Genomic DNA, 22,660 nt, shown 5'->3' on the forward strand with positions numbered 1-22,660 from the left:
CCCCGCGCGGCGCGGCTGAGGCGGCCGGCGCGGCGAAGACGGTACTTCCTCTGCGCTGCGCACGCCTAGCCCCGCAGCGCCCCCTCCCGCTGCCGCTCCGCGTCCCGCCGGGTCGAGCCAGGTGTCCCCTCCGCGGCCGCCTGCACCGCGCCGCCCAAAGGCCAGCGCGGCCTCAAGTTGTTGATCGGAGCGCCGGGTCCTGCAGTCACGTCGGCTGGTGCCGGAGGCCGGAGCGCGCCCCCTGGCGGCGGCCGGGAGTCTCGGTGCTGAGGACGCTCTGTCGGGACCCTGAGCCAGTTCTGCGCGTGGCTGGGCCCCTCTCCGGGTCGGGCGCCTCCCCTCGAGATCTTCATCCTTGGAGGCCGGGAAACTTGTGCAAGTCATTTTCGTATTCCTCCAGTGGCTAGGCATACAGGAGCTGCTCGTTACATGTTAGTAGGATTCATCCAGTTTTGGAAGCAAGGCTTCCATAGAAATTCTCCAATGTTCCAGAACATGTGACCCATGCGATGTATAGTCAGTGTAGTATACTGTATTTAGATAAGGTTTGGGTTATGGAAAAAAAAAGCTGATATACACTGTGCACTTCTTATGCGGTCATTGAGCTAAGCCCTTAATAGGAGTTGATTTAATTTTTAAAATTGTAATAAGTGCTGTACGTAATACCCATGTGTATTATCCTTATTTTACAGATAAGGAGGCCCAGAGAGTTAACTGACATGCCCAAGGAAACAGAACTAGTAGGTCATGGAGCCAGGATTCAAAAGTGTAAGGTGCTTAACTAGGTTGTGCTTTGAAACTGTATCTGATATATAATTTTTTCAGCCTTGAAATAATGGAAGAAGCTGCAGAGGAATTAAAAATAACTGCATAAGGGAAATGCTTGCCAAAATATTCAGTTGTTAATACCCCAAAGTGAAGAGCTCTTTCAAATTTATTGAAGAAAACACAAACACACAGAAGCTATGCACAGACGTGAAATTATGCTGATATATGTTCTGGAACTTGGAAATGACCTCTTTCTCTAAGAATGAAGCCAATTAAAATTGTTGCATGAATGTATGATTCAGCCATTCATGTGTAACAGATCAGGACCCTATGGGGGCCTTCCGGGATAGACCCCTCCCCCATATACTCTGCTATAGCTCCTGTTTGAAGTACCCAGATAATAGTATCTCATACATATTTCCTGAGTTTTTCATTTGGTAAAAACCACAAGTGGAAGAAATTAACTACTTGATGATCATGAGCCCCAGCCCCCAGACCTTCTGGCACCTAAGGATTGATAATGTTAAATTAACCACCCAGTTACCTCAACATCAACCAATCAGAGAGTTGTGCAGTAGCTGATCACATACCCTGGGACGCCCGTCCCTCACCGTGCCTTTAAAAATGCTTTGGTGAAACCCTTCAGAGAGTTCAGGGCTATTTTTTTTTTTTTTGAGCATGAGCAACCAGTTCTCCTGGCATGGCCCTGCGATAAACCTTTCTCTGCTCCAAGCTCCAACATTTGGGTTTGTTTGGCCTCACTGTGTGTCGGGCACACAAACTTGTGCTCGATAACGATGGAAGTTACCTGGGCCAATAAATGACCTGTATGATATCTTATAAGACATCCAAATCCAGTCAAGGAGGAGGATATAGTCTTTGGAAGCTGTGATTTACAAACAAAATGTAATTGTGTTGCAGAAAGAAGTTGGTCTACAGAATCAAGAAGAAAACCAAGGGAAAGCAATCAGGTAGTGTTTTTCCAGCGCTGTTGTTATAGAACAGCACGTTCCGGGTGTCCCCCACACAGTACATATTCCTTCCTCTTCAAGGTAACAATGTACTGGGCCAGCAGCACCCCAGCCACCAGGGCGCACACGCTGGCGCTTGCTACCGCACTCACCCTCGCCATGGCCGCTTGGTCCATGGACGGGGCCTCCTGCGCCTCCAGGTCAAGAGAAGAGGTCGCTGGGTGGCTCGGGCCTCGGATGCTCCGCCCCAGAGACCAACCCAGACGCCCCGCCCCGCGCCGCCCGCGCCCCGCCCCCGAGGAAAGCCCCACCCACGAGCGGCGGGAACGGAGAAAGGAGTGGGAGCGGGGCGGCTTGCGTCCCCGCCGGGGGCGGGAGGTGAGTCTTCCTCAGAACCCGCGTCTGAGGAACTGTACAAGAACAGAAAAGGGGAGTCGAATTAATTCTCTCTCTCTCTGCTAATGAGGACCGGGCAGTAGTTCATTCTAGCTCCGCCCAGTAGAAATCTGATTCCAAACATCACTCAGAGAAAAATCCTCCGCCTTCCTCTCTCCTGACACTCAGGACTACAACCCCCAGAAGGCATCGGGGCTCAGCTATCTGACTTGCGCAGTAGCGTTCGTTGTAAAGTGCTATGACAACAAGGCGGAGACGGCTTGGAGTTAGGCTTGAGTGGGTAGGTGTCCCTTCCGCCGCTGCTGTCCTTTTTCTGCTACATCCCACTCACTGCCTCCTTCATCATTTCCTCCTCTTTGTGAGCAGCAGGTCTTAACGCTGTTCTTTCCTGCCCGATATCTTCCACAGGATTGATGCCGTTTTTCCTGCTTGTCTCTGAGGGTGACAGAGAGGGGATGCAGGGGAGCTACTTGGTGGGATCGCTCCAGCTCTCTGGAGCTAGTGGTGCCAGCTGGTGAGGCGCTGTCTTTGCCTGGGACGTGAAACAAGTTGGATCAGGAGAACGAGAGGGAGAAGTAAGGGTTGCTTTTTCTTGCACCGTCCGTTCTTTCTCGTCGTTCCAGCCCTGGAATCCTGGCAGACGTTCTTAAAGGGAAATCGGTGGAAGGAGAGTTCGAAGAAAGGTGGGGCAGGACCCACCTGACTCGGCATCAAGTAAGAAAGTATGTCTAGAATTAAACATCGGGTGCATGAATGCCCTTTCTGTGTTTTATTTTTTGGTCAGATTGATTCTCTGATGCCATATAATGGTTTGGGGGATATAGGGTGATAGGTTTGTTACAAGGATGCTTGCATTCAAAACAAAACAAAACGAAACTGCCAGAACAATGTGTGTGTGTGATCCTGTGAACATTTTTGAGAAAGGGTGATAAGAATTTTTAGATTCCATTCAGGAATGTCACGTGGTGCACAAGCGTTTTCCTCCTGTGACACTTCAACAGGTCTTGTGAGCAAATGGTCAAAGCAGTTCCCATCCTATGACTGAAGTAGGATGCATGTACTAATACCCCCTAATTCCTTTTTGCAAGAGGATTATTGCTTCTCCTTCTCCCTTTACCTTGCAGACCACAGCAGTTTCGATGAGCTGAGGTGATATTATTAGCATCTTCCTTTCCCAGTCAATTCCTGCAATCGACTCCAGTTTCCTGGAGTTTTTTGTTTGTTTGTTTGTTTGTTTTTTGTTTTTGGCATCTCACTTTTTTTTATTAAACATGCCAATTAAAAAAATAAATTTACTTATTTTTGGCTGCGTTGGGTCTTCGTTGCTGCACACAGGCTTTCTCTAGGTTGTGGTGAGTGGGGGCTACTCTTCGTTGCGGTGCGTGGGTTTCTCATTGTGGTGGCTTCTCTTGTTGTGGGGGACAGGCTCCAGGCACACGGGCTTCAGCAGTTGTGGCACGTGGGCTCTAGAGCGCAGGTTCAGTAGTTGTGGCACAGGGGCTTAGTTTTTCTGCAGTATGTGGGATCTTCCTGGCCCAGGGATTGAACCTGTGTCCTCTGCATTGGCAGGTGGATTCTCAACCACTGTGCCACCAGGGAAGTCCCTCCATTTTGATTTTTAAATGCACTCTTTTCTTTAATGGTTAAAGCAGGTGTACAGTGCATGTTCGAGCAGATGTACAATGCCTGTTTGACAGGCCGTGAGACAGGTTGTTCTAGTTAGCATAAAGTTTACGTTAAATCATATATAAGCCAGAATGACTTCCCCATACCTCAATATGTGAACATTTCTTCCATCAAGTGTTTTTACAATGGAAGAGTTTTGGATTTTGTCAAATGCTTTTTCTGACTCTGTTGACATGATTAGGTGGGTTTTGATTTTTATTTTATTGCTTTGGTATATTTCCTTAATTAATTTTGGGTGTTAAACTAACATTGTATTCCTGGGGTAAATTGCACTTGGCCATGGTGTATAATTCCTTTAGTATATTGCTTGATTCACTTTGCTAGTGTTGTGTTGAGGATTTTTACATACATATTTGTAAGAGATATTGGTCTGTAGTTTTCTTTTCTTGTATTTGTCTAATTTTGCTATCAATGTACACTAGCTTCATAGAATGAGTTGGGAAGTGATCCCTCCTCTTTTATTTTTTGGAGAGGTTAGTGAACAATTGATGTTAATTAAAAAAATATATTTGGTAGAATTTACCTTCTGAGCATAGTCTTTTCTTTTTTTCTTTTTTTTTTTTTGAGCCTAGCTTTTTTTTTGTGTGTGGATAGTTTTTTGATTACTAATTCAATCTCTTTACTTGTTATAGGTTTATTTAGATTTTCAGTTTCTTCTGTAGTCAGCAACAGATAACTGGGAGCAGGACAAATAATGCTGATGTCCTGCCCTTCCTGGGAAAATAGTTCTCTGATTGGGAGCTGTGGGGAGAGGGTTCTTGGCTGTACCACTCTGGAGTGCAGTTTCCATCTTGCTGAGCTAGGAGTATGGAGAGGAGTGAGTCGTAGTTTAAATACTACAGACTCTTACTGTTCTTACAGAGTTTTAGATTTTTAATGTTTCTTTATTTGTTGTATGCTCTTAGGACAATTTCCAGAGACTTGAAACGGTTGTTTTAAAAAATAATTTTCAGTTTCACTGGGAAGTGGGCCAGTGGAGCTTCTCACATGTCACGCTGAAAAGTGGAATTCTCTGAAAACTTAAATTGCTTAGCATATGGTTATGGGAGAAATACCTATATTATCAAAAGATTTCGTCAGAGTTCCATTAGATATCAAGGTGCTCCAGTGTCTGTAAGACTTATATTTAAGAGCAAGTATAAAAGTGATTATATATAAGCTTATTAGGAACACAACTGCTGTGTGCAAAGAGAAATTTTTTGTAGATGTGTTTTATTTGTTCAAGCCAAAGGATTAAGCTTTTTTTTTCTCAGATAAACAGGGATATCCAGCAACCTTAAGTTGTTCAGACTTGCTATCAAATCCATCTTTAAAGCCAAAGTGGAAAAGAACTCCCCTTTGAAACCTTTTGCCTTGCAGCCTACGCTGTCATTTAAAAATACATCAATTTTTAGAAAAGGAAATTAATGATGTACAAGTTGCACAAATGAGGGTTTGTGGTTTCTTAATTTCTTGGGAGTGAGCAGTGCACCTTCCTCTGCTTCTGCCTTTGAAATTGGAGAGAGAGGCACTGGGAAACATACTACTGACCATCAGCCCAAATTGTTGGTTTTCCTATCATTCACTAATTTTTCAAAGATGTAAGACCTTATTCAATAATTTATTGTCCACCATGGTAAACGTTAACGCCTGGGTCATGGGGGAACCAGTATGCAGAATTTTGGCATAATGGAATTTATGCAGTTCTGCTATGTATTAACTTATGTTTTGCCCTGGTATGAAAGTAAGTTGGTCTGAAATGAAGCAGCTGTGGTCTTGTGAGGAAGAGCCATTTGTTGGACCTAGGTTTGAAATTAGCAACCCCTCCCCCAACCTTTTAAAAATTAAAACAAAGCGAAACAAACAAAAAAATCCCTCTACTGACCCATGCTTTTTCAGTGTTTTGGACATTAAATTGCAGGCAGTGACAGCCTAATAATACAAGGGTCTAGAGTAGGGACAGGGTATGCAGAAGCAAGTTTCTGCCATTAGCTGTGTGATTTAGGGGAGTCATTATAATCTACAGAATGAGAAGACCAGCTGATTGATGCGTACCTTCTAGCTGTTGAAGCTCTTGATTTTAGAAGTGAGTCTTTTTTTCAGGCTTTGGAAAGGTAACTAACTGGTGACAGAGGTCACAGGAAAAAGGAAGAGAAGTAGAGCATTGCTATAAGAAAACATCCACTTAGACTATCAGGTATCCATGCAACTAGTGCTTTTCAAATTTTAAGGTGCATGTGAATCACTTGGGGATCTTGTTTGGGGTGGGGCTGAGATTCTGCATTTCTCACAAGCACTTGGGTGATGCTGACCTGCTGGTCCAGGGACTACACTTTGGGTAGCAAGGAGCTAAACAGTCTAGGAAAGGAGGGCTTTCAGAAGCTAATGAAGTGGTAGGTGACTAAGGAGAAATTGATAGAGCAGGAGAAACAGGAAGGAACTAAATGTTGCCAGTGGTATTTTGTTACTAGGAATAGATATTAAATTTTATGATAGAAGTCCATGAGAAATTAGTGCTTGATGTAGAACAGTTCCATTTACACACCATGTTGGAGAGTTAGTTTTTCATATTGGAGTGTTTTTCCCCCCATTATTCTAGCAAGCTGAAAAAAATTTGTTCAGTAACAAAAGTTTTTAAGGCCATTTTCACATAATAGCTATTTTCATCTGATGCAGTCATGTGTGTTTATATTCAAACTACAGATACATGCACTTTTTCCCTTTCCTGATTATGCTTTTTATCCTTTTGAGTAATCATAGCTATGATGATGACTATAGTGCTGTGAGTCCTCCTAGTGAATCACTGAAAGGTGTTGAATTTGGGTAGTATTCTGCCCTGTGCTGCAAGAGAATGACGTATCTTCATTGCGGCAGTCCAATGGTATGGCGTATTATAATTTTCCAATGTATCTCGAGTACATAATGAGAATATATGGTATTTATTAAGTACTGTTACTTCCCTCTCAAATTAAAAAAATCCAATAAAAGTATAATAGGAGTGTTTATTACATTTTTTAATACTTGCTGTGAGATTGGAAGTTTAGTCATCTGGCAATTTGTATGGTTACATAGTGCCATTATTAATAACAGCTGATGCAGATGTTTTTCAGAAACTTTCCCACATGTTAAAACTCATGATAAGTTTATTTACCTGCTATATATTTTTCCTTCACTTTCATCAACACCTTGCCTTTACCTGACTACTTTCCTTTTTAGCATAAAGAGAGGGCCTTAGATGGAGTTTTCTTTCTTTTCCCCCCTTGTTTGTTTCTTTAAACTTGTCACTTTGAAATGATTTATGTTCACATAGAAGTTGCAAAAATAGTGGTTTCCTAATGATAAAGTACAATTATCAAAACCATTAAATTGACATTAGTACAATACTATAACTAAACTATAGATTTTATTTTGATCTATAGTTTTATGGATCAGGTTTTATATTACATATGCTATTTTGGGGGGAGAAATATAGTTCTAAGAAATAAAATTTATCCTGTGAAACTACCACCAAAGTCCGGTTACAGAACTTTTTCATTACCTCAAAGAAATTCCTTTAAAGTCACAGCCTCTCTTAACCGTGGTAACTACTGATCTGTTCTCCATCAGTTTAATTTTGTAATTTTGAAAATGTTATAGAAATGGAATTATTTAAAATGCAACCTTTTTGTAAATGAACTATACTCCAATGAAAATAAAAAAAAAACTAGATAAGCAACAGGGATAAGTTGTATAGCACAGGGAATTATAGTCATTATCTTGTAATAACTTTTAATGGAGTTAAAATAATGGAGTTAAAATACTTAATCACTATGCTGTACACCTGAAACTCATATATATTGGAGCTCAACTGTACTTCAATTAAAAATAATGAAGTAAGGAAAAAAAACTATAACCTTTGGGATTGGTAACCTGTTTTTTTAACTCAGCATAATGCCCTTGTGATCCGCCCAAGTTGTTGTTGCTTCATTTTAAAAAATTGCTGAGTTGTAGCTAATTCAAAAAAATACATGCACCCCAAAGTTCATAGCATCATTATTTACAATTGCCAAGATATGGAAGCAACCTAAATATCCATCAACAGATGAATAGATAAAGAAGATGCGGTATATATATACAATAGAATACTACTCAGCCATATAAAAGAATGAAATTTTGCCATTTGCAGCAACATGGATGGACTTGGATGATATTATGCTAGATGAAATAAGTTAGAGAAAGACAAATACTGTATGATATCACTTATATGTGGAATCTGAAAAATACAACAAACTACTGAATACAGCAGAAATGAAGCAGACTTACAGATATAGAGAACAAACTGGTGGATACCAGAAGGCAGAGGGGCAATATAGAAGGCAGAAGGGCAATATAGGGGTAGGAGATTCAAAAGCACAAACTATTACGTATAAAATAAGTTACAAGGATATATTTACAGCACAGGGAATATAGCAATATTTTATAATAACTATAAATGGAGTGTAACCTTTAAAATTGTGAATCACTATATTGTACACCTGTGACATATAATATTGTACATTAACTATACTTAAGTAAAAAACAAATAAATAAATAGCACTTTGCTTTTGGGGTCATTCATGGTTGTGTGCAGAGTTGCAAAAAATTTGAGTCACTTGATATGCATGTTCCCAGCTGATGTCACACACAGCGACTCTCTGCCTTCTTGCCTTCTCGTTTCAGCTCTTATACTATAAACAAGGATCCTTTTTGTAGTCTATTTAGTGCCATGTTTTCGACATCTCTGTGGTTTGGGTTTGTGTGTGTGTGTGTGTGTGATATTGCTGTTTAAAATTGTCCCCCAAAGTCATGCTGAAGTGCTGCCTAATGTTCCTAAGTGCAAGAAGGCTGTGACGTACCCTATGGAGAAAATACATGTAGTAGATAAGCTTCCTTCAAATATGAGTTATAGTGTTGGCCACTGAGTTCAATGTTAATGAACCAGCAATTATTAAATAAAGTATCTTTAAACAGAAACAAACAAAAAACAAAGTTATGTATTGATTGGTTGATGAAAATGTTGAAAATAGAGGCTTGCACGACCCTAACCCTGTATTTCCTCTAGGAGCAATGGTTCAGTATTTGCTAATTCAATGTTTGCTGCAATCTTATAGAACAGCATTTTTTTGAATAAAGAGAATTGACTGCATATCCTAACATTTAAATCAGTGTAGCATGAAGGAAGGCTTCATTTATGTTAGATAAACGAATTCTCATAGAATCCCAGGGTATGTGATGTTTGTATTGTAATTCAAAAGGTCCAGTGGGCTTTCACATCCACCACATTTGTAAGTCAGTGGTATGGCTGGTATATCCTCATTTTAGATGAGGAATCAAAGCACAGAGAGGTTGTGTGGGTTGCCTGAGGACACACAGGTAATTAGTGGTATAAATAGACTTGAAACCCACTTTTTCTGGTTGTTTTTGGTGTGAATTTCCCTCTTCCATCTTCCTTTCTACAATTAGAAAGGGGAAATGGAGTGAATGCTTTTTGAGTACCTGTAATGTACCCCTTCCAGTGTTAGTCATTTGATGCATTTGATCTCATTTGCTCTTCTCAGCAACTCATTGTGAAAGCAGATGCTGCAGTCTTTTTTTGTGTGTGTGTGTGGTACGCGGGCCTCTTACTGTTGTGGCCTCTCCCCTTGCGGAGCACAGGCTCTGGAGCGCAGGCTCAGCGGCCATGGCTCACGGGCCTAGCCGCTCCGCGGCGTGTGGGATCCTCCTGGACCAGGGCACGAACCCATGTCCCCTGCATCAGCAGGCGGACTCTCAACCACTGGGCCACCAGGGAAGCCCCTGCTGCAGTCTTTTTAATGACCAAACTGAAGGGAAATTAGGTGTTATGCCTAGGAATTCTGTGCTAACTAGTTCTGGTAGAATTTGAATCTTGATCCTCCAAAGACTATGTTTGTTACTTTGTACAGTTGTCTACTAAATGTCCCAGAAGAGAGAATTGACCCAACATAAATGTATAATTTCTCAGCTTGACTTTCCAATGGCATTGCAAAATATCTGATTAATGTTTCCACTCACTTGGATTTGTGGTTTCACATATGTCCACAAAATACAAAAAATTAGAGTTAAATACAATGTTTTTTCTCAAAGTTGTCTAACTTTAGTTTGCTATGTATGCCTTAAGAGTTAATTAATTCAGAACAACAACAACAAAAAAGAGTTAATTCATAAATCATGGTGTGAAGTGGATTTTTTTTGTGAAGTGGATTTTTATTATAAATAAATGCTTTCTTTTTAGAGTGAACGAAAATGTCTTTATTTAAAGCCCGTGATTGGTGGTCTACTGTTCTGGGAGAAAAAGAAGAATTTGATCAAGGCTGTTTGTGTTTGGCTGATGTTGACAATACTGGAAATGGACAAGGTAAACAACTTATGACCAAGCATCTTGGAGCAAAGCATTTTATAGGGATGGAATAAAAATGACTTCTTTTTTTAAATATGTACTTTAAAGAACTTAGGTGAACTGTCATGACTATGCCCTAATTTTTAAGGTAGTTTTCCTTATAAGTAATATTTAAGTAGCAGGGTGATAAATGTAGTTATTACTTATGTTTTGTTGTTTTTCTGGCTTGTGTTGATTCTGTCATATTATTTGCTGGAACTCAGAAAAATATTATAAGGCATGATTTAATTTGTTTTTATTTGTTGCAAAATCAGGTTTCGTAGGGTAGAGCTGGTAAAATAGTTTGAATTTTGGACATTTTTCTTTTGTAGAAGCTGCAAGAAAAATTATATTCTTTTAAAATAGAATCTGAAAGCCATTTACCAGAATGGAGAAATTATGTTAGCTCTATTTGTTTGTAGAAAACAATTGTTAAATCATTGCTTTCATTTTTATATTTTGAAACTAGAAACAATATTCTATTTTATTCTTATATTATTTGCTCCTCTTTGCATCTTCGTATAAGTGGTCTTTAAAACATTTTAGTTCTGTATTATTGCTACTAGAAATTTATATTTGGTTTGAGTGATTTATAGTCATGAGCTTTTTTTTTGTAATTCAGATAGTCACTGGCCTCTTAAAAAGAAAACTTATTATAATAAGTTAATATACACATTATTATATTAATATAACAATATATATATTATTATTATTAAAATAATTTTTCTTTTGTTCATTGTATATAAACATTGTCCCCTTCCATTTTTCTTTATTCTATTTATCTTGCCTAAATGAAAACAGTAGAATTTGGGGGATAAAGTGAAAGGAGAAAATTATATTGGCAAAGAAGAGTGGGAGGCACTAAACTGTTCTGAGCACCTACTAAATTGTTTCTAAGGAAAATCTGGGCCCTGCCCTCCTACTGATAGGAGAGGCGAAGGTCTTCTATTCATAAGGTGTCCTGAGCTGTTCTTCAAAGATTATCAACCCTGCCTCCTGCCCAACTGTTTGTTAAAATTTATGATTCCCCTATAATTTGGTAGCACAGAACAGTCATACCACAAAAACCTGCCAGAGAGAAACAATTTCAAACCCACCTCTGCCCAAACTATTTAAAGCTCAACTTGGTTGGAAACTATCCTTACAGATTATCTGAATAACATAGTGTTCACTCATCATTTCTATTCGAGCTCCTCACTGGGGTGCCACCAGTGGGTTACCAATATGCTGAGATGTTTCATCCCCCCTATTTACATCCAACTGTGAACAGCTTCCTCTGTTTTCCCAAGCATGCTATACAAAAATCATTCTCTGTGTGTGTGTGTTCCACATAGAAAAAAACCAGTGATCATTATTTCTCAAAGCCTGGACCACCTACATCATAATATTCTGGGGTGATTATTATATATGAAGATTTTCTATCCCAGATGTACAAGATCTTCTAAGATCATATTCTCTGGGGGGGGTAGATGGATTGGATGGGGCCTTAGGTATCTGCATTTTGACAAGCTCCAAAGTTGAATGGTGGCACACTAAAGTTTAAGAATGATTACTGTTGATCTTATGGAGTGGAAATTTAGTGAGAGCAGTTTCGGACATGCTCTGTTTGAAACAGAAGTGTCTGGTAGGCAGAATCGAGGTAGAGATTTGGGAGTGAGCAGTACGCTGGTTGTATTTGAAGCCCTGGGAATGGGTGCAAATGCACCGAGAGAGAAGATGGAACAAGAGGGAAGGAACCTTAGGACCATAACCTGGAGAATATGAGCATTAAGGGAGGAATTCTGGGACAGGTAGTCAGTAATAGATTCTGAGAAGGGCAGGCAGAGAGGCAGGAGAACCAGTTGGGCTGATACCTGGGAGGCAAGATTTAGTGACGTGAAGACTGATTTTTAAATTTCCATATTGTTTTGCAGCAAGTGGTTTGTTAGTATCCTTGGTGAGGGTGGATGAATGGGCACAATGGTAACAAAATCTAGATTTGCAGAGAGTGAAGGAGTTAGAGGTGGGGAAGACTGAGTGTTTATGGCCCTTTAAAGGAACAGCTGTGAAGGGAAGAAGGGAGAATGATGACTGGGGACAATGTAGGGTAAAGTGAAATGGGAAAAATTCAGTGTGTAGCATAGAGGATATAATTGGTAAAGCAGGGATCCAGAGAAGACAGTTGGAGGTGGGATCAAGTACGCAGATGGAAGGGTTAACTTGAAACAGGTTTGAGAATTTTTTTCACTGTGATAGAAGGCAAGAAGGTAAGAATGGACATAGATGAAGAGAAGTTTGCAGGTCAGTTTGGGAAACTGAGACAATAATGCCAGTCGATCCCTACTTTCTCTGAAGTGATCAGAGAGTGAAAGGATAGTATTAGGCATCTTGAAATTGCTTTAGGTGAAGCTGACTTGATTCTTAGAAGAAGGATTCCTCGTTAATCTTGAGAGAATCTGAATGGTTCAGCTTAGATTACATGCTAACATATAACCTGGAGGGAGTGTTTATTACAAGAATCGGAGTTAAAAACACATTATATAAGGCAGACTAAAAAATAGTTCTTATATTTATCTTTTAGCTTCTCATCATTTATACCTCACGTGGGGCAACTGTCCCTTGTACAACTGCACATACACATATTCTTACCCATCTGCCACGGGAGATAAGTGCGTGCACCTACTGCTTCAGAGGCTCTTTCAGGGAGCTCTGGCTCTTCAAATCTAGGATCTCTGGGTGTTACATCTTTCGTTTGTCATTCGGTCATGATCATGTTCCAATATTCTGCTTCCTCTAGAATAATTGGTACATACAATCTGTGTTCACAACCTAATATATAGTAGTTGAGGAAAAGAAAAAGAGAAGGAAAAACTTAAAAGTTAAGAAGAAGGAGTAGGAAAAATTGTATGGCAACTTGAAGAAGTCATGTTGGGAGCTACATCTTTTTGTTTTGCACTGGTCACCTGGCTGTGGTCTAGGCCTCTTCATTCCTGGGGGATCTAGAACACTGATGCTTGCCTAAAGAGGATTATAGTAATTCCATTTACTACTGATCCAGACAGTACAGGAAGGGCCCATGGGGATCCCTGGGTTTCACTCATATTTCTTTCAGCCCCATTCAGCCTTTATGAGATGGTGAGGTAGTCCTGGTTCCTGCAGATTGGATTGTGGGCGTACATGTAAAGGTATACTCCTGCTCCTGTCAGGTGAAAGCAAATCATTTCTGTTGGTCTCTGTGCATTGGAAAGGAGAAAATGCATTACTAAGCTTTAGAACTGTACTCAAGCAGATGGGATGTATTAGTTGGCTCCAAGAAAAAATAATTTGTGGAATAACAGAAGAATTTAGAGTTACCATTTAAGTTATACTGATCAACTCTATAAGACCCATTAATTAGACTTTGATATCAGCAAATCTGGTTATTAAACAGGGCTTTGATAGGAATTATCATATATTGCAAAGTTAAGTGTTTTGGAATTAAATTTTGGAAACCACCCCAAATCAGGCTTAGGAGTGGTATTGATTTTGATTTTCTCCCTGTTGGAGAGATGGAGTTCCACTGACTTCCATATAGTCCTTTCAATATAATATCCCTCACTCTGCATGTTAGAGAACCAAGTGGATACTCTACCGTTTTCTGTGGAAATACATTTCCTTTAAGCTCTCAGATGCTGGGTGAGAAATCATAGGTTGGCTTTGCTTTCCCACTGGGTGAACTAAGTTAGGAAGTTCATTTATCATGGGATCTCCATAATTGGCAACAACAGTATCTTCCTGGGCTTCCAGAATTAGCATTAATTTAGAGCCAATATTCAAGTGTTCTTATAAAGGTTGGGTATATACCTTTCCTCAGTACACTTGGATAAATGACTACTGGTCCAATAGGGAAGAATCTGAGGAAACTTCATATTAGGCATGGGTGGTGTTACAGCAGTCTATACATAACCTTGTCTTTGTTCAAGTGACTCTGAGTCTATAAATTGACTTAAGTATGGGGATCAGTGCTATGCCATGACTGTCTAATATGGTGGCTTGAGTTAGTCCTCTTTTCCATAGACCTGGATTACTTTTGGTTATAGACTTCAGAAAAGGCCTTAATTTGATAAACACACTATAGTACATTGTTACAATTAAATACTACTCAATAACAAAAAGAAATGAATCACTGGGAAAAAGGGCCTTAATGCATTGCCTGCTTGTTCCATTCCTGGGGATCCCACATTAATTAATTATAGCTTGTAAACTGTGATAGTTAGACTGTTACCTGAGATCTGGTTACTATAATAGTCCCGCTGTCTATTTTAATAATCATACATACACATTTTAATCTAGGGGTTAAATTGTCACCACGTGGACTTGGCCATCCTGGTTTCCTCTTATCCCTGAGGATAGGGCTTTGTTGAAGTTGAGTCCCATTCTTTCTGATCAATGTCTTTACTTTTATACAAGAAACCTGGAGAGACTGTGAACTCATTTGTCACTGCAATTTAAAACCTATAGAGTTAATTCCTGAACTAGATTCTTAGGGGTTAAGCCCCCTGCTAAAAGAGGTAAGAAATTCTGCAGACTCCCAAAGACCTTGAGTTTTATTCTTTACCCTGAGATGAGAATTTTGAGATTTAAACCTATTATTCTCTTACTTTAAATTATCCAGTGCCCTTAGAAAAAGCCATCTTATGTATGGTTTGGCATTCCTCCTTCCTGTTCATTTGCAGCAGCTGTTCAATTCACTAGAGTGTCACCTGCAATGGGCACAGTGTTCCAGATGCTTGGAGGTGTTAACTTGATTAACTGTTCTGTCACTGTGTACAATGTTATTTAACCCCACCTAGAATATGAACAGGCGTTTTAATGCTTTGTGCCCCAACTTTGCTCAACAACCAATTTCCAAATATCCCTGCAGGAATTGGTGTCTGTAGTTTATTCACTGGTGCTAATCTGTGTATCAATTAACATCTTATTTTATTTTTTTGCCACAAAGCGACAGGAAACAATTATGATAAATGTAAATAAAAGAGAGATTGGAATGAGAGTGACATAGCTCTCCTGAATGCAGGAAGAGTTCATTTGGCCAAGCCTTAGTCAGAGACAGGAACCAGTATGTTTCCAGAGACCTTGTAGACCTCTGAGGCTGCCATCAGATCACCTAGCACCAGATTCATTTTTTTTTAATTGAAGTAGAGTTGATTTACAATGTTGTGTTAATTTCTGCTGTACAGCAAAGTGATTCAGCTATATAAATATGTATATATATGTGTGTATGTGTATATATATACATATATATATATATACATTCTTTTTCATATTCTTTTCCATTATGGTTTATCACAGGGTATTGAATACTGTTCCCTGTGCTATAGAGTCGGACCTTGTTGTTTATCCATTCTATATATAATAGTTTGCATCTGCTAGTCCTAAACTCCCAATTCATCCCTCCCCCATTCCTCCTCCCCCTTGGCAACCACAAGTCTCTTTTGTAAATAAGTTCATTTGTGTCATATTTTATATTCCACATATCAATGATATCATATGGTATTTGTCTTCACTTAGTATGATAATCTCTAGGTCCATCCATGTTGCTGCAGATGGCATTAATCCATTCTTTTTTATGGCTAAGTAGTAGTCCATTGTATATATGTACCACATCTTCTTTATCCATTCATCTGTTGATGAACATTTAGGTTGTTTCCATGTCTTGGCTATTTTGAATAGTAGCACCAGATTCTTAATGACATGTGTGTCTCTATTCAGGATTGAAATTCCTAGGATAGTACCTCTCTCATAGGGTTATTATGAGGATTTAATGAGTTAGTATATATAAGTTACTTAGACCATTGCCTGGCACCTAATAAACTCTCAATAAATAAGTGTGTAGAACTCCTTTTAAGCTGATAGAAAAAATGTCAATGTATTCTACTAATCCAGGGATTTCAAACAACCCAAAGTATTAGTTTCCTAGGAATGCCATAACAAAGTACCACAAATTGGCTGGCATAAAACAACAAATTTATTCCGTCACAGTTCTGGAGACTAGAAGTCCAAAATCAGGGTGTTGGCAGTACTATGCTACCTCTGAAGCCTCTAGGATCCTTCTTTGCCTCTTTCAGTTTCTGTTAGTGCCAGGCATTCTTTGGCTTGTAGATGTATCACTCCAATCTCTGCCTCCGTTGTCACATGATCATCTTCTCCTTGCTTGTCTCTATGTCTTCACGTGGCATTCTCCTCTCCCCACCCCTGTCTCTGTTTTCTCTTCTTATAAGGATACTAACTGAGTCCTATCACTTACCTAATTGAGCGTGACCTCATCGTAACTTGATTACATCTGCAAAGACCCTGTTTCCAAATAAAGTCACAGGTACTGGGGGTTAGGACTTCAACATATATCTTTTTTGGGGACACAATTCAACCCATAATACCTATCCTACCATTTCCTCCTTTTGTACCCAAGACTAGAAATTGTAAATCAGAGCACTCTGTCTGATGATGCCTCAGTGTTTTTACACTGAGTTAATACGGTGTTTTCAACAGCCAAAACCAGGTGTAGAATTGACACTCTATGACGAAATCAGCTTACAACCTGATACTGGTCCTTTGTTAAAAGAGCTTGCTTTGACTGTGTTCAGTTATGGCTACGACCCCAAATCAAGGCTTAAGAAAAATGTAATATGTTAGTACATTTGAATATTGGTGATGTAAAGCTATTTTTGAAAAGCTATGTGTTATTAAGATAAGTTCACTTTAATTACATATTCTATTGGCAGATTGGTTTTTGTATATGAAGCAAAACTGGATTCTTTTAATTTTTAGATTTCTCTTTTAGACACTGGAAATTTTATTTCTAAAAAAATTCTGTTGCTAATGTTTGTTTCTTTCTATATCTTTAAAAAAAATCTTTACAGATAAAGTAATTGTGGGTAGCTTTATGGGATACCTGAGGATCTTTAATCCTCATCCTGTAAAAACAGGAGATGGAGCTCAAGCTGAAGATTTGCTTCTAGAAGTGCATCTACGAGATCCAATACTGCAAGTGGAAGTAGGAAAGTTTGTTTCGTAAGTACAGCCCACCAATTCTGATGTTTTATCTTAATACTTGGAGTATGTCAATCCCTTACTATGTCACTTTTGTGGATGCTTCAAAAAAAACTATCTATGAATTAAATATATTTCCTGTATATTGTCACCTAGGTGGTCCTTATGTACTGAACATTTTAAAATTTGGAAACCTGTGCACTTAAGATAGAATAATTTAGGACTTTTTTATAGTAACAGACCTAAGATGCCTGATGTGTCAAAAGCTTAAAGGAAAAGAGATAAGCTTTTGAAAAATAATCAGACAAAGAAATAGAAAGTATTCACCACTTAAAGCACTAATTGTCCAGTTTTAAGCAAACTAATTGTTTGTTTAAAAAAATTAGACATCATAGCAGTTATGTGATTTGGTGCATAACTTTGAAGCTTTGAAACGAATTACTTATTTGGGGTAGAGAGGTCCTTAGTTTCTTAAAGGAAGACAGCTCACCCCACAAAGTAAGTCTTTGGTTCAAAGTACGTTATTTTTAAACCTAATTTATTTTAGAACACCGTTTATTATTTTGCATTTTGTGTAATACGTCTGCTTTTTATTTACTGATGATATTGCTGATTTTATCTTATTTTCATACATGAATTCTCTTAAAATTAAGCCTGTATTTCTTAATCATTTATAAAAGTATCTATTGTGAAGTGTTATGTAGACAGAGGTGGCCTTGTTTTCCCGTACCTTCTCTTTTTGAGCGCCCTTTTGCTGTCTTAAGTCTGGGAGTGCCCTGAGCTCTAGATTTTGGCTCACTCCAGTTGCACATCGTGATTTATCGGCCCCAGGTTCCACTTGTTCAGGGCCCTGACTCCTACTAGAAAAACCTGAAAGACTGCTCCCGAGCATTAACCCTCTTCTGGTAACACGATTCATTCTGATGGGAAGCTGCTTCGTGGATACTATAGGCCAGGACATGAGATGGGACTTTTATGCCCTGTGACAGGCTGGATCAGGATTTTATGATTGACGTGGCTGGTAAATATCTACTCCATCTAAAAGCTGATGATGATTAGGTGCCCATTGTGTACCTAGCACATATTAAACATGATGGATTTATAAAGTAAGGAGACAAAAGAATTCTTGCCTCTAAACAGCATTTTTACCTTTTCATTTTTTAAAGAAGTGGAATGCTGTCACAATCATTCTACACAGTAGTGTGGCTTTCACCTATGTGATCACTTGTTGGAAGGGAGGAGGTGAACATTAATGATACTGTACTAGTATTAATTGGCTAGTACTATCTCATTAATCTTATCTGTAAGATGTGATCTGCGTTTAGAGATAAGGAAACTGGCTAGAGCTCAGAGCTTTAGATTACACAGCCAGCATTCAGGCCCAGGTCTGTCTGACTCCATTCTTTACTGTCTTTCCATGACATCATGTTCTTTTCCTGTGCATGATGGAAAAATTGTTTTGAGTGTTATAGGGTACATATAAAAATCTTTGAAGGTGGTCTTGATTAGGTGATAGTTGTGTATATTTTCATTTTCTGGTAGTAGAGTGAGTTGGTGAGTATTTATATATTCACTGCAACAATGTTTTGCAGGTATTATCTAATATAATTCTTGTTTTATAAATGAGAAACTCACACTCTGAAAGATTAAATGATCACAGAAATATCAAAGTGCAGAGTCAAGACCCCAATCTAGGTCTTCAGACTTCAATTATAGTCCTTTCAGTTTAGAACACAGTCTGAATCAGAGGTCGAACATCAGAGGCCTGCTTACATATTAGTTTTAAATTTAAAAGAATTGCCAACATTTAGGAACGAGATATTTTCACATAAAATCCCTGCATTCTGGCTTTTCTTGAAAAAAATATGGAGATCTGGCCACAAGCCCAGAGCTAAGTAGCCATTGCCTCCTTTAGTCTGGTCCTAGTCTCCAATTGATCGCAGCCATTTACACCCTTTATTCACTTATATCTTCTGACTTGACCCTTGAAGACTTTGAATTTGGGATTTCTAGATTGTGCCTTGTCTCTGGAAACCACTTGATAGGGGCTGGGAAGTGTAGTGGTGACAGTGGCCATTTATTTCTATTTGAGATTTAGACCAAACTGAAATATTTTCAATATCTTTAGTATAATTTCAGACCTCCATGTGATATATGCCTTTTGCTAATGATAATTAGCATTCTGTAGTGCTTTATACTTTACAAGGTGCTTTCACGTGATTTTTATTTCATTTAGTTTAAACCTCTTATTTTCCAAAAGGGGAAATAGGCTTCGAGAGTGTAAGTCACTTGCTCAAGCCAGAACCAGAGCGTGGGTCTCCCCCTCCACACACACCCTGTGGCTTGTGGGATCTTAGTTCCCTAACCAGGGATCGTACCCGCACCCACTGCAATGGAAACGTGAAGTCGTAACGACTGAACTGCCAGGGAAGTCCCACGTGGATCTCCTTATTGTGGAAGAGCACTTGTGAAGGCGCCTCCGATATGACTTTTGCTGGGCGACTCCCTTGGCTTCAATGTGAAGGCAGCTCCTTGAGGCAGAGTCCTTGGGCCTCTGGTTTTGCCAAACTGGGTGCTTGTTGTTCAATTTATTTTTCAGCTTTGAATGTTACCTAGTGAATTATTTAGTTCACTCATGATAGGTTATGGTTAAAATCTCGTTTTAAACTCGTTTTGTCATTTTTTGGGTTACATCTGAAACTAGTATTTAAACTTTTAAAACTTTCCCTGTTTTTCAGAGGTACTGAAATGCTTCATTTGGCTGTGTTGCATTCTAGAAAACTATGTGTCTACTCTGTCTCAGGTAAGAAACATTTTTTTCTAATGTAGAATTTGTACTAAAATCTGGACTTCTTAATATTATGTAAGAATAGTTAATATTGACTCAGTTGAAGGTTTTCTTATCTTGGTTAGCATTTTCCCATTGTTCATTTATTCTTTCAGGTACAAAGGCTATTACATTTTCTTGGTTTGCTATTTCCATGCATACTTAAATTTCTATCACTGTAGAGGGCTCCTTGGAATCTCCTTCCTCTGAGGAATTGTGTGCAGGATTGCCTATGACTAATAGAGGCCAATTCTGGGTACTTAGGACACTTGAGTCTTAAGAAATGTTCAACAGCAACAGCAAAATTCATTAGATGCTGAGTCATGGTGGTTTAAAGTACATTTTCTTTGGTGAACCTCAAGTATTTCTCTTTACAGTTCCAATTTCTTGGCTTTGGTTGTCTTCACTCAACCAGACCTTAAGGCATTTATTTGAGACTTAATTAGGTTTCATTCCCTGACATGGTACTGTGGGTACAAGTATGAAAGTTAATTGCATTTTGGTTTCAGCATTTTGGCCCTTATTAAATATGGAAAGGTAACTTAGAAATTTTGTTTCAGTTATTAGATAAATTTTAGTCCAAGTTGACAGTTATTTTTATGACGTGCAATATGGGGGAATCTTTTAACGGGTACAATAAAGCTGAGTGTCTGTGGACCTATTGCTTATACAAAAGATACTCTCTTTCGGAATTTGTTGTAAATATTAGCTTCTAGGATTTGGATTTCTCACACTCATTTTCTTGATTTGGGCTTTCTTTGTATTTTGCCTTCAATTTGAGTCATGATTCATATTTACTGTCACTGAGCTGGATTTTTTTCTTTTTTTTATAAATTTATTTTATTTTTGGCTGCTTTGGGTCTTCATTGCTGTGTGCGGGCTTTCTCTAGTTGTGGTGAGCGGGGGCTGCTCTTTGTTGCGGTGCACGGATTCCCATTGTGGTGGCTTCTCTTGTTGCGGAGCACAGGCTCTATGCAGGGGCTTCAGTAGTTGTGGTGTGTGGGCTCAGTAGTTGTGGCTCGTGGGCTCTAGAGCGCAGGCTCAGTAGTTGTGGTTCACGGGCTTAGTTGCTCCGCAGCATGTGGGATCCTCCCTGACCAGGGATCCTCCCAACCCATGTTCCCTGCATTGGCAGGCGGATTCCCAACCACTGCACCACCAGGGAAGTCCCAGAGCTGGATATTCTTAAGCCATCTCTTTTTGGGGCAAAGATCTATTAGATTTTGAAGGCAGCCTTGATATATGGTGTGTGGTAGGCATACTTGTTGAATGAATGAATGAACTTATTTCTAGGTAATGCTGAGGCAATTGGTAGTGGCTATTTATTACTCTCTGTATGTTATTTTCTTCTTTCTTTTCCTTCTCTGTTACCACTATCATTTTCTTTTCCGTTCCCATTCTATTTATATTAGAGGCCTGGTAAAGTACCTCTTACTGTCATTGCTAAATACTCTTATTGGTTTCATGGTAAAAGATGTTGTTTCTCCTAGTGGTAGGGCAGATATTTAGTGTTCCAGAGTAAATGGAGAAGGTGTGATACAGGCTACTTTATTGCAGGCATCTAGTTGTTCCTCTGTTTTCCATCATAAGCCTGTTAACTTCGAGTGATATTTTATTAACAGGTATGGAGGAGGAGAACTTGCCCACAGTAACTCTTGAATACTGCTTGGGGTACTGGTCCCTTCTAGAGGCTCCATGGGGGCTCTAAGAGGGCAGGAGAGGGACACATCCTAAAATCTAGAAATTAGGTTAGACTCTTGGCCTTCCCTGGTCCCGTTTGAACGATGGCTCAGAAAGCCAGAAGTCTCTAGAGTTCCACTGGGATGTAGGGCATAGACTAGGGATGAAATATGTGTTTATCAAAAAGGCTAGTGAAAGAAACTGGCATGTTTGGTCACAACTTGTTTATGGGACATTGGTATCCTCCTTCAAATTAGTGTTGAAAATGAAAGTTATTTGTTACGGGAATGGCGATTTTACTGCTCTTTTATTCTTTCTATTCATTTACAAGCTTTGTATTCTCTGGGGATGAGGAGTTGTCCAAACTACATTCCCTTACACTCCACCTCATTTTCCTTCTCTGTCTCTCATTTCTTCAGCTTCCTATGATATTCGTAGCCTGACAATTTGATATTTTTCCTGGCTTGGCTTAAATTGAGAAGCAGAGAAGTTAATGTTTTTGTTCTCTTGAATAGGTTTCTTGAGGTACCAGACTGAACTTTTACCTAGCTTTTACTATAACAGGGGAAACATAAACACTTTCTAGTTTAAGTGAAACCACTGGTGTCAGCAGATGAAAAGTGTTAGCTGAACTTGACATCCTTAACCCCGACTGCCCCTTCCCCAAATGTTTTTTGTTTTCTTTTATGCGCTAATGTGCTCCTAAAAAATATTTGAGGCAAATTAGAGGAGACCTCCTGGATATAGCAAACAACTCTTAATAATCAGAGGCTAGTGTGCTGACTTTTTTTTTGGGGGGGGGTGATATATCATTAAATGCAGGCTTAATATAGAGAAACAGCAGGGTCTTGCTGACCTGAACTTAGCCCATCTTATCATACTCTGGTAAAGGAAAAGCATCACATGGCATCTCAGATTCCTTCCTGATGG

General features: G+C 39.3%; 1 protein-coding gene across 8 annotated transcripts in view; it reads left to right on the plus strand.

Annotated features, from left to right (window-relative positions):
- BBS9 (Bardet-Biedl syndrome 9) overlaps positions 1–22,660 on the plus strand; it is a 481,831-nt gene that overhangs the window by 511 nt on the left and 458,660 nt on the right. For 3 of the 8 annotated variants that reach the window (XM_081244841.1, XM_081244839.1, XM_081244838.1), the window contains exons 1-7: positions 704–768; positions 1,690–1,739; positions 2,304–2,415; positions 2,544–2,849; positions 10,072–10,194; positions 17,094–17,244; positions 19,962–20,026. In XM_081244841.1, the coding sequence (XP_081100967.1) occupies positions 10,083–10,194; positions 17,094–17,244; positions 19,962–20,026 (328 nt within the window). In that variant the 5' untranslated portion in view covers positions 704–768; positions 1,690–1,739; positions 2,304–2,415; positions 2,544–2,849; positions 10,072–10,082. Of the gene's footprint in view, positions 1–368; positions 432–692; positions 769–1,689; positions 1,740–2,303; positions 2,416–2,543; positions 2,850–10,071; positions 10,195–17,093; positions 17,245–19,961; positions 20,027–22,660 lie in introns of those variants that run through there. The other 5 variants (XM_081244834.1, XM_081244836.1, XM_081244840.1 and 2 more) reach the window with 5 other exon arrangements.

Source organism: Mesoplodon bidens, assembly GCF_964165515.1.
Source record: "Mesoplodon bidens genome assembly, chromosome: 9".
NCBI classification, from domain to species: Eukaryota; Metazoa; Chordata; class Mammalia; order Artiodactyla; family Ziphiidae; genus Mesoplodon; species Mesoplodon bidens.